Below are 15,911 nucleotides of genomic sequence, written 5' to 3'. Positions count from 1 at the left end.
TCTGGCCTTAAACTCTGTGACTCAATGACATTTTGTGGTCTATTCCATTTCTGCCTCTGCAGGTGAGTGGCACAGTGTTCACTTGGATGACCTGCTGCCTCCCGAGACCTTTGCAGCCAATCTGGGACAGCTCTCCAAAATGACAGTTGCTGAGATTTTCATGATCAGCACCCAGCAGGGAACAGACACAAGTAACCGACTTCTTGCTTTAACCCCATCTTTGATGTGTTGTTTTACCTTCTGCCGTTTCCCTGCCCTTATAAGGGGATGGTAACATCAGTGGAGTGAAATTTAATCAGATAAGGAGACATCACCGTACGCTAAAAAGCGACTGTGCAAATGGAGCTGTGGGGTTCCACGCACATTCCCTCTGAGGACTCAGTAGTGATTTAGGCTACACACCCGCACAGAGAAGTAAGAAGCGGGGGTAGGGAATCCTGTAATGCTCCTGCCTGGGTCATCCAGTCCACAGGTCCACTTGCGCCCAAGTAAGAGGCAGTATTGGGTTTACTATGGCGACAATGGTGCCGTCGCACTGGGCCCACGCTTGGAAGGGGCTGTCACTGTGCCTCAGTGGGTCACAACTGAGAATACTAGACTGCTGAGAAATGGGTCAGACTCACCCCAAATCGGTGATTATTCTTCCATAAGAGATACCAAACCACGCACAAATGTAACTTCAGTCTCACCACACTGGCTAACAAGAAGTCAGAAATGCAGTCTCCTTGGGCACTCCAGCCCTTGTTGAACCTCTAGAGTTAATGATGAGTGGTTATTTAAAACCAGTTTAATCAAAGGGTTCTTCTGATCCAAAGGACCAGCCACATACCCAGGTCAATGTTTGACTCCGATTTTACGCAGTAATCACACTGTTGCCGATCCTTAAGTATCTAATTTCTGAAGGTTTTGATGCAACAGATAAGTAACATGCAATTGCTCATCATTCAAGGTTGTCCAGTGGATTCTATTGCCCCTGAAGATGCTGAAAAAACCAATTACTCCCCAGAGGAAAATGTAAGTGTCTTATCTATCTTGCCCGCCATAAGTGAGAACTATCAAATCCAGTGTTAGCTTTTCAAATATAACAGGTTCAAATTGGTGAGGTCCCTGCCCAAGGGAGGAAAAGTTGCAGGGCATCACACCTGTCATTTTAGAGGCAATCACCAGACATTCTCCCTGGTTAAGTTGTGTGGGAAAGTCGGCCCTGTGGTAAGGCACTAGGAGTAAGTTTCAGGACTTCTGGGTCCCATATCTGTCTCTGTCACTGACTTCCTGTGTGACCTGGGGAAAGTCACTGAATGTCTCTGGGCCTCAGCTCCCCCCTGTGACTGAGAGGGGGAATAGCGCTGCCACCCTCATGAGGATAAACTCATCGGTGTTTGTGAGGTGCTCAGATACTGCAGAGATGGGGCTATATGAGACAGATACAGGAACTGCAGACTTGAGATGCAGCACGTGCCTCCTGAAACTGCTACAGAGATTGCCAGGGGACAGCTCAGATGCTATTCTGCTGATGGCCATGAAAATGAAGAGGAAGGATGGTCTATAGTATTTTGGGTAGTAGCCTGGGACTCAGAAGACCTGTGTTCAATTCCTTGCTTTGCTGCTGACTTCCTGTGTGACCCAGAGTCAATCCCTTAGTCTCCATGTCTCAGTTCCCATCTGCCCAATGGGAACAATAGCATTGCCCTGCCAAATATTTTTCCAGCTGCAGCTGATCAACACTGAATTCATGATCAAACAAAGTGTCCAGAAAGCTGTGATCCAGCTGGAGGATAAGAAAGACAACAGCCAGCGAGCTACAAAAAGGATACAGATTCTCTATGATGCACTTTTTCAGTCTCAGAGCAAGAATATACGTGAGTATAAACAAAAGACCTTGTATTTGTGTGTGACTGGATATTACAAGATGTTCTAAGAACAAACTGGATGGATTAATGGTACAATCAGCTAGGGCAGTAGCATTACAGCTGTGGATTCCTTGATAAAAAAAATCCCATTTAGACATCAAATGCAAATGAAAAATGAATGTGGAGATCTTTCATGCTGCTGTGCTGTCAATATTTGTTAAGTTCTACACAATTATTCAAGGCAACTGTGCAATCATCCTTAGTGATTAAATGGGATCCAACTTTAAGCAAACGAATGTGTAAATATTTCAAACAAAGTAAATGGAAGGTGCTGTTTTTATGGAGAGAAACTATAGTCTAGTCTGGCATGTCTAGTCTGATTTGTCTAATCTTCGTTGCCAAAACTAATGGAAGGAGCCACATAACTTGTGAAAAATTTACTGTGAAAACTTTCAATGGAAAATTGTATTTTTAACAGAACAAATTTTCTGTGAAAAGAGTCTGTTTTTCTTGGAAAATATTGACTTTTCATTTAAAAACTGAATAACCAAACAGCCAAACCCAAAACTTTTCCATTTGGAAATGCCACTAAAATGTCTCATGGGAGCTGTAGTTTGGTTATCTAAAGCCTCCATTCTCTTCTGTGGGCTGGGCTCCAAGCTCGACTACATTTCTCATCATGCGCTATGGTTGCAGTAGTACTATGAAAGTGGGGACACCATGGTGCATCATGAGAGATGTCATCTGGTCCATAGAGGAGAATGGAGCTATAGGGCACGTGTGATAGAAGATTAGGGTTGGAAGAGATCTCAGGAAGTTATTTAGTCCAACCCCCTGCTCAAAGCAGGACCAACCCCAACTAAATCATCCCAGCCAGGGCTTTGTCAAGCTGGGCCTTAAAAACCTCTAAGGATGGAGATTCCCCCACTTCCCTAGCTAACCAATTCCAGTGCTTCACCACCCTCCTAGTGAAATACCGTTTCCTAATATCCAAATATCCTAAACCTCCCCCACTGCAACTTGAGACTATTGCTCCTTGTTTTGTCATCTACCACCACTGAGAACAGCCTAGTTCCATCCTCTTTGGAACTCCCCTTCAGGTAGTTGAAGGCTTCTCTCAAATCCCCCCTCACTCTTCTCTTCTGCAGACTAAATAAATCCAGTTCCCTCAGCCTTTCCTCATAATTCATGTGCCTCAGCCCCCTAATCATTCTCATTGACCGCCGCCGGATTCTCTTAATTTGTTCAGATCTTTTCTGTAGTGGGGGGACCCCAAAACTGGTCTCAATACTCCAGATGTGGCCTCACCAGGGCTGAATAGTGGGAAATAATCACTTCCTTCGATCTGCTGGCAATGCTCCTATGAGTGCAGCCCAATATGCTATTAGCCTTCTTGGCAACAAGGGCACACTGCTGACTCATATCCAGCTTCTCATCCACTGTAATCCCCAGGTCCTTTTCTGAAGAACTGCCGCTTAGCCAGTCGGTCTCCAGTCTGTAGCAGTGCATGGGATTCTTCCGTCCTAAGTGCAGGACTCTGCACTTTCCTTGTTGAACCTCATGAGATTTCTTTTGGCCCAATCCTCCAATTTGTTTAGGTCACTCTGGACCCTATCCCTACCCTCCGGCATATCTACCTCTCCCCCCACAGCTTAGTGTCATCCGTGAACTTGCTGAGGGTGCAATCCATCCCATCATCCAGATCATTAATGAAGATGTTGAACAAAACTGGCCCCACAACCGACCCCTGGGGCACTCCACTTGATACCACCTGCCAACTAGACATTGAGCCATTGATCACTGCCCATTGAGCCCAATGATCTAGCCAGCTTTCTATCCACCTTATAGTCCATTCATTCAATCCATACTTTTTTAACTTGCTGTCAAGAATATCATGGGAGATCATATCAAAAGCTTTGCTAAAGTCAAGATATATCACGTCCACCACTTTCCCCATGGTGGGACTCATCATAGAAGGCAATCAGGTTGGTCAGGCATGACTTGCCCTTGGTGAATCCATGCTGACTGTTCCTGATCACCTTCCTCTCTTATAAGTGCTTCAAAATGGATTCCTTGAGGACCTGCTCCATGATTTTTCCAGGGACTGAGGTAAGGCTGACTGGCCTGAGTTCCCCAGATCTTCCTTCTTCCCTTTTTTAAAGATGGGCACTACATTAGCCTTTTTCCAGTCATCCGGGACCGCCCCTGATCGCCATGAGTTTTCGAAGATAATGGCCAATGGCTCTGCAATCGCATCCGCCAACTCCTTTAGCACCCTCGGATGCAGCGCATCTGGCCCCATGGACTTGTGCTCGTCCAGCTTTTCTAAATAGTTCTGAACCACTTCTTTCTCCAGAGAGGGCTGGTTACCTCCTCCCCATACTGTACCGCCCAATGCAGTAGTCTGGGAGCTGACCTTGTTTGTGAAGGCAGAGGCAAAAAAAGCATTGAGTATATTAGCTTTTTCTACATCCTCTGTCACTAGGTTGTGTCCCCCATTCAGTAAGGGGCCCACACTTTCCTTGACCTTCTTGTTGCTAACATACCTGTAGAAACCCTTGTTGTTACCGTTAACATCTCTTGCTAGCTGCAACTCCAAGTGTGATTTGGCCTTCCTGATTTCACTCCTGCATGCCTGAGCAATATTTTTATACTCCTCCCTGGTCATTTGTCCAATCTTCCACATCTTCTAAGCTTCTATTTTGTGTTTAAGAGTTCATCAGGGTCTGTCTGTCCTGCCTATCCCAAATGCCCTGGGATGTGTCCCACCATGCCATCTGGCGGCTCTACGTTTTTGCCAGTATCACAGCCTTTGGCTTGGTGCTCGCTCAGGGCCATATAAGCCACCTGAGCCTGGCTGGTCAGACAAGGGGCCAGCTGTAGTGCCCAGACTTCCTTGTCCCATCCAGTGCTGGTAGCCAACAGCTCAAACATCAACAAAACCATATTAGGGTCATCTCCCAGGCTATCTTATATAGACCCACTCCCAGGCCCCCGGCACGATTTCCAGTTCTCTCACTGGAACTCACCAGCCTCCAGAGGAGCTGTTTCTGTACCTGAGACCACTTTTTAATAAACTGCTTTAACGTCTGCTGCTGCTCTGTGTGCCAGCCAAGAAGTGCCTGCCAGCGGGGTCTTCTGCTTCTCTGTCTGTTGCTCAACTACATTTCCTCCCTTGCATCTGGATCCTCCTGCCCAAGCACCGGTTACTCCTCGAGTCTTCTTTTCTCAAGTCAAGAGGGATAAAACCCTGGACAAACCCCCATGTGTTGCAGAGTGCTTCTTCAGCTACCCGGTGTGCCACGCTGCCTAGCCTGTTTCCGTGAACTCTCAGTCATTAGCACACCCAACTTGTTTCCCTTTCACTGTATGTACCTTTACCCTTCAGTTCTCCAGAAAACAGTACATGACTCAGGGACACTGCAGGAGGAGACTTCTCGAGGCTTCTCTCCTCTGCACAGTGCACCCTCTTCCTGTTCCTCCCCTTTATATCCTCCCCATTACTGGTGATTTTCATCAGTCCAGCAGTTACCACCCAGGTGTTTGTAATCGCCCAACAGAAAGTGTTTAATTGCTCCAAGCCGAGCCTTCAGCCTTTTCTGTGCTGCAGTGATGTCAGTAATCAGGGTGCTACAGCCCGCTCTCTGTCACAGGCACACAAACAATAACTCCCATAAGGCACCAGGGTGGCATTTCAGAATCAACATTTTTCATTTTAGATTTTTTTTTCTTTTTTTGCTAAAAAGTCAAAATCTTCCATGGAGGGAAAAGAAATTCTAACCAACTGTACTTTTAAATACCAGTGGACTTCTTCAGTTTCTAGCCCAGCCGGGGGTGGATTTTGCTCTTGGTTACATTAGTACAACATGGAAGTAACTGCACTGAATTCAACAGTGTAACTACAGATCTACACCAGAGTAACTGAAAAAAGTGAGAGTATGTCTACACTTAAAACTCTACAACAGCACAGCTACACCACTGTAGAGCTTTAGTGTAGACACTACCTGCACGGATGGGCTTCTACCATCAGTGCAGGTAATCCATCTCACTGAGAGGTAGTAGCTAGGGCAATGCAAAATTTGGTCCATTGACTTAATGCTGTCTACACTGGGGATTAGGTAGGTATATCTACATCTGTGAGGGGTGTGGATTTTTCACCTGCTTGAGAGATGTAGCTATGCCAATGTAAACCCCTAGTGTAGAGCAGACCTGAGAGCCACATGGAACCCTCAGGACTTACAGCTCACTTTTTTCCATGAACCCTTTATCTAAGAGTTTCTTGATTTCAGTTGGAAGATCAGATTGCTCAGGCCAAAGGAACTGTTTCAAAGAAGACAAATAGGAAATGCTTTTAGATGCACTGCTTGGAAAATGTTTTTCTCCCCTCCCCCATGGAAATTTTCAATTTTTTTTCCAGAAACCAAACACTTGAAACCCCCAAAAATTTTGGCCCAAAACTGCTGAAATCCAAAACATTTTTGGCTCTCAGCTGAAATTTTTCAGGTTTGGGGTTTTCTGACAAAAAAAATCAAAAATTTGAGGAAAGCAGAGACTTTCTACCCTACTTTTCATTTAGTAGAAAACAATTTTCCATTAAGAAAATGTTGATCAGCCCTATTGTGGGATAAAGTGATTTCTTTTTCTTTTATGGCTAGTTGCCTGTCATTTTATGAAAGTGCTGAAAAAGAGAATTTGTAACCTTTTACAAGAACGAGAGGAGGTGAGCCATAAGCCTAAAGAATGGATTTTCCGCAAAGCTCTGTCTAGCGAGTTCGTACTTGAAGGCACTTCATTCAGGTAACGTTGTATGTTCTTGTATAGTTGCATGATGTTGGCCATTTGAATTTCAAATAGCTCAAATTTTTGGAATACCAACAAGAAGTGATATATTTGTATCACGTCACTTAAAGCATTCCTGTATGGGGCTCGGGTACAACAGTGCTGAGGTGGTATAAGAACTTATATAGAAGACTAGCATATGTTTTAAAAATCATAATTAATCAGGGTATTGGCAACAAAATCTTAGGTCATTGGACAGTTAAAGGGTCTTGTTTGTAACAAGAACAAAGAACAAGAACAAAACTGATCAGCTGTATGAAATGTGCCGAACCCTACAGATAAATAACTTGAAAGTTTTGGAAATTCATATTTATGGTATTCAGCCACTGCAGACAGCTGACTCCCAACCTGCTTGAGAGACATCACCAAGCCAATGCTAAATTTGCTCCCTGTTTTGTCCTGTGTGGATGACTATGCTTTATTTTGATTGTTAGATATTTACATAGTTGTATCTTAGGGCTCAGCCCTGCAAAGCAACCCTCATGTTACAGGTTTCAGAGTAGCAGCCGTGTTAGTCTGTATTCGCAAAAAGAAAAGGAGTAAGCCCCTCTGTTTTTTCCACCAAATGCATCCGATGAAGTGAGCTGTAGCTCACGAAAGCTTATGCTCTAATAAATGTGTTAGTCTCTAAGGTGCCACAAGTACTCCTTTCCTCATGTTACAGACACACAGAATAAGCTGGTTGAGGGGGGGAATTGAAATAATTATTTTATAAGACATGTTTTTCCTTTTTTTTAAAGGCATGTTGTCTGGATTCATTTGGAAGACATTGTGGCAAACATGTTTGCTCAAATTCTAGCAGTAATTGATGCAAACAACAACTTGGATCATATCTCTCAAGAAACTCCTTTCTCTGACCTCTGGCTCCAGATGTTCAAAGATGAATCATTTCTGAAGATTAAGTATACCAGCAAGTAAGAAACCACTAGGAAAGCTCAAACTCTCAGGATTAGATCTGAATGGGAAACACTTTTCCCATACTGCAAGAGTTTTTGAGATTTCAACATTTTTTCCCCATCCTGAATTGGAATAAAAAGTTGAAATCTTGAAAATTTTCACAAACTGATAGTCTGAAAATAATCTTGGCTCCATCGTAAAATTGAATTTAGATTTTGACCTTTTTAAAAAAGGATTTTACCTTTTTTTAGTATTAATTAACTACAGTTGCTAAGTGGAAAGTCATTTCAAATTATAAACCAAAACTGTTTCCTCCCCCCCACACAAAATGTCAAAACAGGATGTTTTAATGGTTTTGAAACTTTTTTCCAAAAATTGCTCAAATCAAGAGGCTTGTTGAAACCGACCCTTTTCCTGCAAACTGTTTCGGTTTCAATGAGTTGTGATTTTCAGATGAAATAATGTTTAATCAGAAAATTCCTGACCAATCTCTATTCAGGGTTGAGAAAACCAACCTCTCTCCAGATCTGCAAAGGTACAGTGCCATAGCAATGAAGCAGTGAGAGAGTCTGGGATGGTGGAGAGTGAGTTCATTAGACGAATAGATGCATAGTGAAGTGGGAAGGCAACAGATGTATAGAAGATTAAGCCATGGAACTCACTGTATTGGAAATGTATGGAACTCACTGGATCAGAAGCCAAAAATTTAGTCAGACAACTGTGGGCACAGAATTACAGGCAAAGTCATTTGTGCCTGCTTTTATGTGCATCGTTATTATAGTTGTTGTTATTGTTCTTCTTATTTATTTATAGATCCATAGATTATAAGACCAGAAGGAAGTGTTGGAATCATAGAGCCATAGAGTTAGAAGGGACCACAAGAGAGACAACACTTAACCCCTTCCTAGCAGGGTTTGATTGATGAATAGGCTGGCTGGCCCCAGGCCTATGGCCCCTGAAGGGGCAGATCACCCTTTTACAAAGGGGACAATTGATTAAATTGAAAGGCAGCAAATTCAAAACCAGTCAAAGGAAATGTTTTTTTCACACAACACGTAATTATCCTCTGGAATCTACTGCCACATGAAGTCATTGAGGCTGAGAACTTAGCAAGATTATATGGATATTATGTGTGTGTGTGTGTGTGTATATATATATATGTTTGTTTGTTTTAAACACTCAAGGGCCCCTGATGCTAAGATTTCTGTGTTATCAATGAGCGAAGACCCCAGCAGATCCACACAGTGCTGCTTTCCATTCAGCTGGGTTCTGAAAGCTCGCCTGGATGAGATATGGGAGACAGTCCATCGGGTGAAAGGTAACTTCACACTTTCTGCATCTATTAAAATTAATTGCAGTGGAAGAAAATACGGGACCCAATTCTCCTCTTGCTTTTGCCAGGGTAAATGCAGATCAGGTTTATAGAAGAGCTACATGGGGAGGAGATGTTTCATAATAGAGAGCTCTGTGATCTAGCAGAGAGAAGCAGAATGAGATCCACTGATTTGGAGCTGAGTGGAGACAAATTCTCACAGGAAATAAGTAGTACATTTATAACAGAGAAGGAAATTAACAGGGAGGAGTCATTAGCCCAGTTCACCTAGGTATGGAGTGGAATCTGCATCACTTGGAGTCTTGGTTGTGCTTAACTAAATTTGGTTCAAAAATTTTAGTCGAAACAGTTTGGTGTCAGAAAATGCAATTTTGAGAAAACTGAAACTTTTCATCATATTTTTTGATTTAGATGAAATTTTGTTAGAAAACAAATTGGAAAGAAATGTTCAGAAAATGTCAAAACATCGTGTTTCAACATTTTCACAATAAAAGTTTTGTTTTTTTGTTTCTAAAGGACATTGTTTTGAAGTTTATTTTATACATGTAAAATTAAATAAAAAATTGTCAAATCAAAATAAACCATTGCAAATTTATCAAAATTAGTAATTTTGATTGACCCAAACAAAAAAAATCATAACTTAATTTTGTGAAAATTTTTAGAATTTGTCTTTTTGTCATGATTTGTGACAAAAAATGCACACTGTCAAAATTTTTCATGGAACAAAAATCAAGTTTTCCGACCAGCTCTACTTTTAATTCAGCCAAATGCAAGGATCAAAGAATGTAGGTCACTCTTACCAGATGGTAGACGGTATCCTGGAAATCAGTGACTTGGGAAAGAAATCTGTAGATAGATCTGAGGATCTAGGTACTCTCAGCCTGGGTCTCACACTTGCAGATCAGTAGGGACTGTGCTTAATTTTTGCTGCTTAGAGGAGTCTTGGTGGGGGCGGGAACAGTTCCTCATTGAAGATTGCCCTGTAGGACTGTCTGAGCCTTCTTGTCCTTTGTAAACCCAGTCCTTCATTCCTTGAAAAGGTAGTCAATTGCTCCTCTTCCCACCCAGCTAGAATAACTTAGAACATCTCCACCCAACTAGAATGACCTAGAACACGGCATCATAATTCTAACAAGTAGCCATTTATAATGGAGAAAAACAGGATTCCCATTGCCCCACCATGCTTACACTCTTGCCCCTCCTTTCACTTGTATATTAATAATTAACAAAGAATATTTATAGTGATCTGCTATAATTGAATAAGCCCCCCTCCTTTGTTCATTCTGTGACATCCTAGGTTATCCAAAGGACCCTACTGTGGACTCTGCTGAGATGTTTCAAAGCTCTGTCTTGAACATGCCAGTGCCAGATGGCAATAATCCAGAAATGGTTCAGCATTATGCCAGTGATTTTGTGAGGATGGCTTTTCCAGGGCAAGATGTTCAGGTTTATGAGGTAAATGGGTTTCTGCGGAAAAGCAATTTTAAACATTATCAGTCTGAATGGTTGGTGTATAGTAGACATATTAGACTTAATGCAGAAAAAATAAAAAACTTACCACCAGATCCCCAACTGGTGTAAATCGGGCCTCTCTCCATTGGAGTCATTGCGGGCAAATCCCCAGCTGGTGTCAATCAGCCACAACAACATTGGACTCAATGGGCCAGATCCCCAGCTAATGCAGAAATTGTCTGATTTCCTTTAAAACATTTCAATTTTTTGTAGATTTTTTTTTCATATCTAAAAGGTCTTGCCTGAGTTTTTTTGGAAAAAAGTTTTTGGTTTTGATTTTTAACAGTCAAAATTTTCTGCCAAAAATAAAACCACTTCCTGTCCAACTCTTCTGTATTTTGATAAACACACTTTACAGAAACCCTGTATTTGCTCTTAAATTACTGCTAAGCGCTCTCAACTTTAACTGCATTTTAACATCGTTTTTTTGACTTGGGTTAGAATTAGTGATGATGAAAATTGCATACATCTTTCATTAAACATGGCAGAAACAGAGAACTTAATTCTATGGGTCAATCTATATTCTTGTGGTTGACGATGAGTAGAAATAATACTTTTTATTTTATCACCAGATTTTGTCTAATGTTCTCATAACTGGTGCAAAACGGCTCTGCACCTCTTTGGCACATGATGATGTGGAGTTTTCCCTGATTTGGCTCCACATTGAATATTTCTACCTACAAGAGAATTATCAGCTGTTCATCAATTTAGTAAAGAATGAGGAGACTCTAGCCAATGAGCTGCAGAAAGTTTATAAAGAAGACGCAACTAAAATGGTGAGCGAGGTTACCTGAACAGTGTTTCATTGTTGCTCTTTTCAACCTGTAATTGTAAATGGGAATCATCATCGAGAGGATGTGTTTCTACTAGATCCAACAGGGACTGGTTTTTGGCCCTACGCTATTTAAAATTTTTATTGATGGTCTGGAAGAAAACATAAAATCATCACTGATAAAGTTTTCAGCAAACACAAAGAGTGGGGGAATGGTAAATAATGAAGGGAACAGTCACTGATATAGAGCAATCTAGATCGCTTGGTAAGCTCAGTACAAGAAAACAATATGCATTTTAATATGGCTAAATGTATATGTATGGGAACAAAGATTGTACACTTATGGGATGGGGGACTATCATGGGAGGCAGTGACTCTGAAAAAGACTGGGGGTCATGGTGGTTAATCAGATGATCAAGAGCTCCCATTGAGACACTGTGGCCAAAAGGGCTACTGCGATCCTGGGATGCATAAATCGGGGAAACTCCAGTAGGAGTGTGGAGGTTGCATTACCTTTATATTTGGCACTGGGGTGGCTGCTGCTGGAATACTGTGTCCAGTTCTGGTCCCCACAAGTCCAGAGGGATGTTGATAAATTGGAGAGAATTCAGAGAAGAGCTATGAGAATGATTAATGATTAGAAAACCTGCCTTATGGTGACAGACTCACAGAGCTCAATCTACTTAATTTAACAAAAAGAAAGCTAAGGGGTGAGTTGGTCACCATCTATATGAACCAATGTGGGGAACAAATATTGATAAAAGCCTCTTCAGTCTAGAAATCAAAGGAATAACAAGGTCCAGCGGCTGGCAGGGAAATAAGGTGCAATTTTTTAACAGTGAGAGGAATTAACCACTGGAACCATTTACTAAGGGTCAAGGTATATTCTCCATCACTGGGAATTTTTAAATCAAGATTGAACATTTTTCTAAAACATCTGCTGTGGTTCAAACAGGAATGAATTCAGCAAGATCCTATGGCCTGTATTATGCAGGAGGTCACAGACTAGGTGATCACAGTGGTTCCTTCTGGCCTTAGAATCTCTGATTCTAAGAATCTTCCATGTATTTTCCTGCTTCCAATCACAGAATCTGTAGAGCCATAGGGTTAGAAGGACCACAAGGGTCATCTAGTCTAGCCCCCTGCCAAGATGCAGGATTTGTTGTGTCTAAATCATCCAAGACAGATGGCTCCAGCTTCCTTTTGAAAGCCTCCAGTGAAGGAGCTTCCACGACCTCCCTAGACAGTTTGTTCCTTTGTCTTGCTGTTCTTACAGTTAGGAAGATTTTCCTGAGATTTAATCCTAAACGGCCATGCTGTAATTTGAATCCATTGTCTCTCGTTCTGCCTCTTGTTCTGTGACAAGAAAGAACAAATTTTCTCCATATTTTTATAGCAGCCTTTCAAGACCACTATCATGTCCCCTCTTAATCTTTTCTTTTCCAAACTAAACATACCCAGTTCCTTCAGCCTTTGTTCATATGGTTTGCATTCCATCCCACCGATCATCTTTGTCACTCATCTCTGGATCCTTTCCAGTTTCTCTACATCCTATACACAGAACTCCAGCTGAGGCCTAACCAGCACTGAGAAGAGCAGTACTATCACCTCCCATGACTTGCATTACATGCCTCTGTTAATGCAACCCAGAATTGCATTTGCTTTTTTTGCAATACCATTGCATTGTTGACTCATGTTGAGGTTGTAATCTATTGTCACTGTGTCTCAGTGGGTCACAGCTGAGAATACCAAATTCAGGACAAACTGCTGAGAAATGGGGCAGACTCACCCCAAACAGGTGGTTATTCTTCCATAAGATATACCACATCTCTAACAAAAGTAAACTTCTGTCTCACCATACTGGTTAACGAAGTCAGAAATGCAGTCTCCTTAGGTATACCAGTCCTTGTTTCACCACCAAGACACTAAAGGTAATGATGAGTGGTTATTTAAAACCAGTTTCGTCAACCAAAGGGTTCTTCTGATCCCAAAGGACCAGTCACATACCCAGGTCAATGTATACTCAGATCTTACCCAATAATCATGCTGTTGCCAATCCTTGAGTATCTAATAGCTAAAGATTTATTTATAAAGGGAAAAGAAAGAGGTGAGAGTTAAAATGATCAAAGGAATCAAATACATACACACATTGCAAAGTTCTTGTATCAGATTTGAAGTAGTGATGGAATAAACTGCTGGCTTGTTAAGTATCTGGTGGCATCCAAAAGCTTGGAAGGTCCTCAATCCATTTGTTAGAATGCTCCTTTTAATATAAGTCCTTAGTCCAGAGATCAGAGCAGGAAAGAGGAAAATGGAGATATTTCCAGGGCCTTTTGTAGCTTCTGCCATGTGGAGGGAAACTCATTGTCCCAAGCAAAGCTCCCAGCACAGTTTGGGGAAAAGAGCAGGCACAAGATGGAGTTTAGGGTCACATTGCTAGTCACATGACTGTGTATGCTTCGATGAGTCATAGCAGGAGCCATTATTCGTATTCTGGCTAAAACATCCCCAGGAAAGCCCATCAGGTGGAGATAAGCTTCTTCTATGACCCATTGTTTTATTAAATGGGCCATAAACTTAAATAGCCCATTCACAATGTGCTTGCTAGACTGGATGTAAACTACCTGGTGGTAGTTACTACCTAACCTTATTATTATTGAATTATAACATCAAAAACCAGTCAGAGAACACTTCAATCTCCCTGATCACTCGATTACAGACCTAAGAGTTGCAATATTACAACAAAAAAACTTCAGAAACAGACTCCAACGAGAGACTGTTGAATTGGAATTAATTTGCAAACTGGACACCATTAAATTAGGCTTGAATAAAGACTGGGAGTGGATGGGTCATTACACAAAGTAAAACTATTCCCCCCCCCCGTTACTCTCACCTTCTTGTCAACTGTTGGAAATGGGCCATCATGATTATCACTGCAAAAGGTTTTTTTTCTCCTGCTAATAGCTCACCTTAATTGATCACTCTCCTTATAGTGTGTATTGCAACACCCATTTTTTCATGTTCTCTGTGTGTGTGTATGTGTGTGTGTATATATCTATCTTCCTACTGTATTTTCCACTGCATGCATCCAATGAAATAAATGCTGTATGGAAATTTAGTTTGTACTGACTTCCCTAGTGCTTTTTATGTAGCCCAGGGGTTCCCAAACTGGGGGTTAGGACCCCTCAGGGCATCACAAGGTTCTTATATGGGGGGGGGGGTCGTGAGCTGTCAGCCTCCACCCCAAACCCTGCTTTGCCACCAGCATTTATAATGGTGTTAAAGGTATAAAAAGTGCTTTTAATTTATAAGAAGGGGTCACACACAGAGGCTTTCCATGTGAAAGGGGTCACCAGTACAAACCTTTGAGAACCACTGATGTAGCCTGTTGTAAAACTAGACAATTATCTAGATGAGTTGATGTACCCCTTGGAAGACCTCTGTGTACTCCCAGGTGTACATATACCCCTGGTTGAGAACCATTCATGTAGGGGAGCTCAGGCCCACTCCCTGTACCAGCTTCCAACCCAATACCCTGAGAGGCTGGTTCAGTTTTGCTTACCTTGCATCAGCCTCAATTCAGCTTCACTGCGTCACCACTTCCAACCATGGCCCCATGGGCAGGAGTCAGAGAAAGGAAGTCTCCTTTCAGGTGTAAAAGCAGCAATTGCTTCATGAAGGGTCAGTACTGATGAAGCAATTATCAACACTTTCTCTTTTCTCCTTCGCAGAGTTTGCCCCATTTTCTCTTTAATTCTCCAATGTTAATTTAACAATCTCAGATTTGGGATATTTTCCCACCCGTTTGACCTGCAGCAATTTTTCTTTCTTTCTTTGGGAAATCGTCCTGAATCATTCCCCAAATGAGAAGGGGCTTAATGGGTGCAGCTTGCAGAACCCTGAGACACAGCTGCCTCTGGGGTGGGATGGGGTGGCCATTCGCTGCCAGCAACAAGGCAAGGAAGGGGACAGGAGGAAAAAGTCCCCAGTGGAGGCTGTCCAGCCCAAGGTTACACAGTCCGGCTTACTGCTACTCCCAACTGCTCACTGAGGAAAAGAAAAGGGTCCAGGATGCAACTACTAGGATGAATCTGTAAACTCAGGGGTTGTACTGTATGACTGGAGAATTGCTAACATAGTTCCTATTTTTAAGAAAGGTAAAAAAAACGATCCGTGTAACTACAGGCCTGTTAGTTTTACATCTGTAGTGTGCAAGGTCTTGGAAAAAATGTTGAAGGAGAAAGTAGTTAAGGACACTGAGGTCAATGGTAATTGGGAGAAAATACAACATGGCTTTACAAAAGGTAGATCGTGTCAAACCAACCTGATCTCTTCTTTGAGAAGGTAAAAGATTTTTTGGATAAAAAGAGAACGCAGTAGATCTAATTTACCTCGATTTCAGTAAGGCATTTGATATGGTTCCACATGGAGAACTATTAGCTAAATTGGAAAAGATGGGGGTCAATATGAAAATTGAAAGGTGGATAAGGAACTGGTTAAAGGGGAGACTACAGTGGATCACACTGAAAGGTGAACTGTCAGACTGGAAGGAGGTTACTAGTGGAGTTCCTCAGGGATCGGTTTGGGGACCAGTCTTATTTAGTCTTTTTATTACTGACCTTGGCACAAAAAGCAGGAATGTGCTAATAAAGTTTGTGGATGACAAAAAGCTGGGAGGTATTGCCAGTTTAGAGAAGGACCGGGATAT

General features: G+C 42.0%; 1 protein-coding gene across 12 annotated transcripts in view; it reads left to right on the top strand.

Annotated features, from left to right (window-relative positions):
• The window catches only part of LOC119856486 (E3 ubiquitin-protein ligase rnf213-alpha-like), a 183,252-nt gene that overhangs the window by 115,851 nt on the left and 51,490 nt on the right, over window positions 1-15,911 (top strand). For all 12 annotated transcript variants that reach the window (XR_006282264.1, XM_038404008.2, XM_043517196.1 and 9 more), the window contains 8 exons: window positions 63-191; window positions 950-1,014; window positions 1,709-1,859; window positions 6,506-6,647; window positions 7,430-7,603; window positions 8,771-8,904; window positions 10,217-10,374; window positions 11,004-11,207. Coding sequence is in view for 11 of the 12 variants with exons in the window: in XM_038404008.2 (XP_038259936.1) it covers window positions 63-191; window positions 950-1,014; window positions 1,709-1,859; window positions 6,506-6,647; window positions 7,430-7,603; window positions 8,771-8,904; window positions 10,217-10,374; window positions 11,004-11,207 (1,157 nt within the window). In the remaining variant the exon portion in view is untranslated. The remainder of the gene's footprint in view (window positions 1-62; window positions 192-949; window positions 1,015-1,708; window positions 1,860-6,505; window positions 6,648-7,429; window positions 7,604-8,770; window positions 8,905-10,216; window positions 10,375-11,003; window positions 11,208-15,911) is intronic.

Source organism: Dermochelys coriacea, chromosome 6, assembly GCF_009764565.3.
Source record: "Dermochelys coriacea isolate rDerCor1 chromosome 6, rDerCor1.pri.v4, whole genome shotgun sequence".
In the NCBI taxonomy this organism is placed as follows: Eukaryota; Metazoa; Chordata; order Testudines; family Dermochelyidae; genus Dermochelys; species Dermochelys coriacea.
The sequence above is the reverse complement of the archived record's forward strand: the minus strand, read 5'-3'. Positions and strand labels throughout refer to the sequence as shown.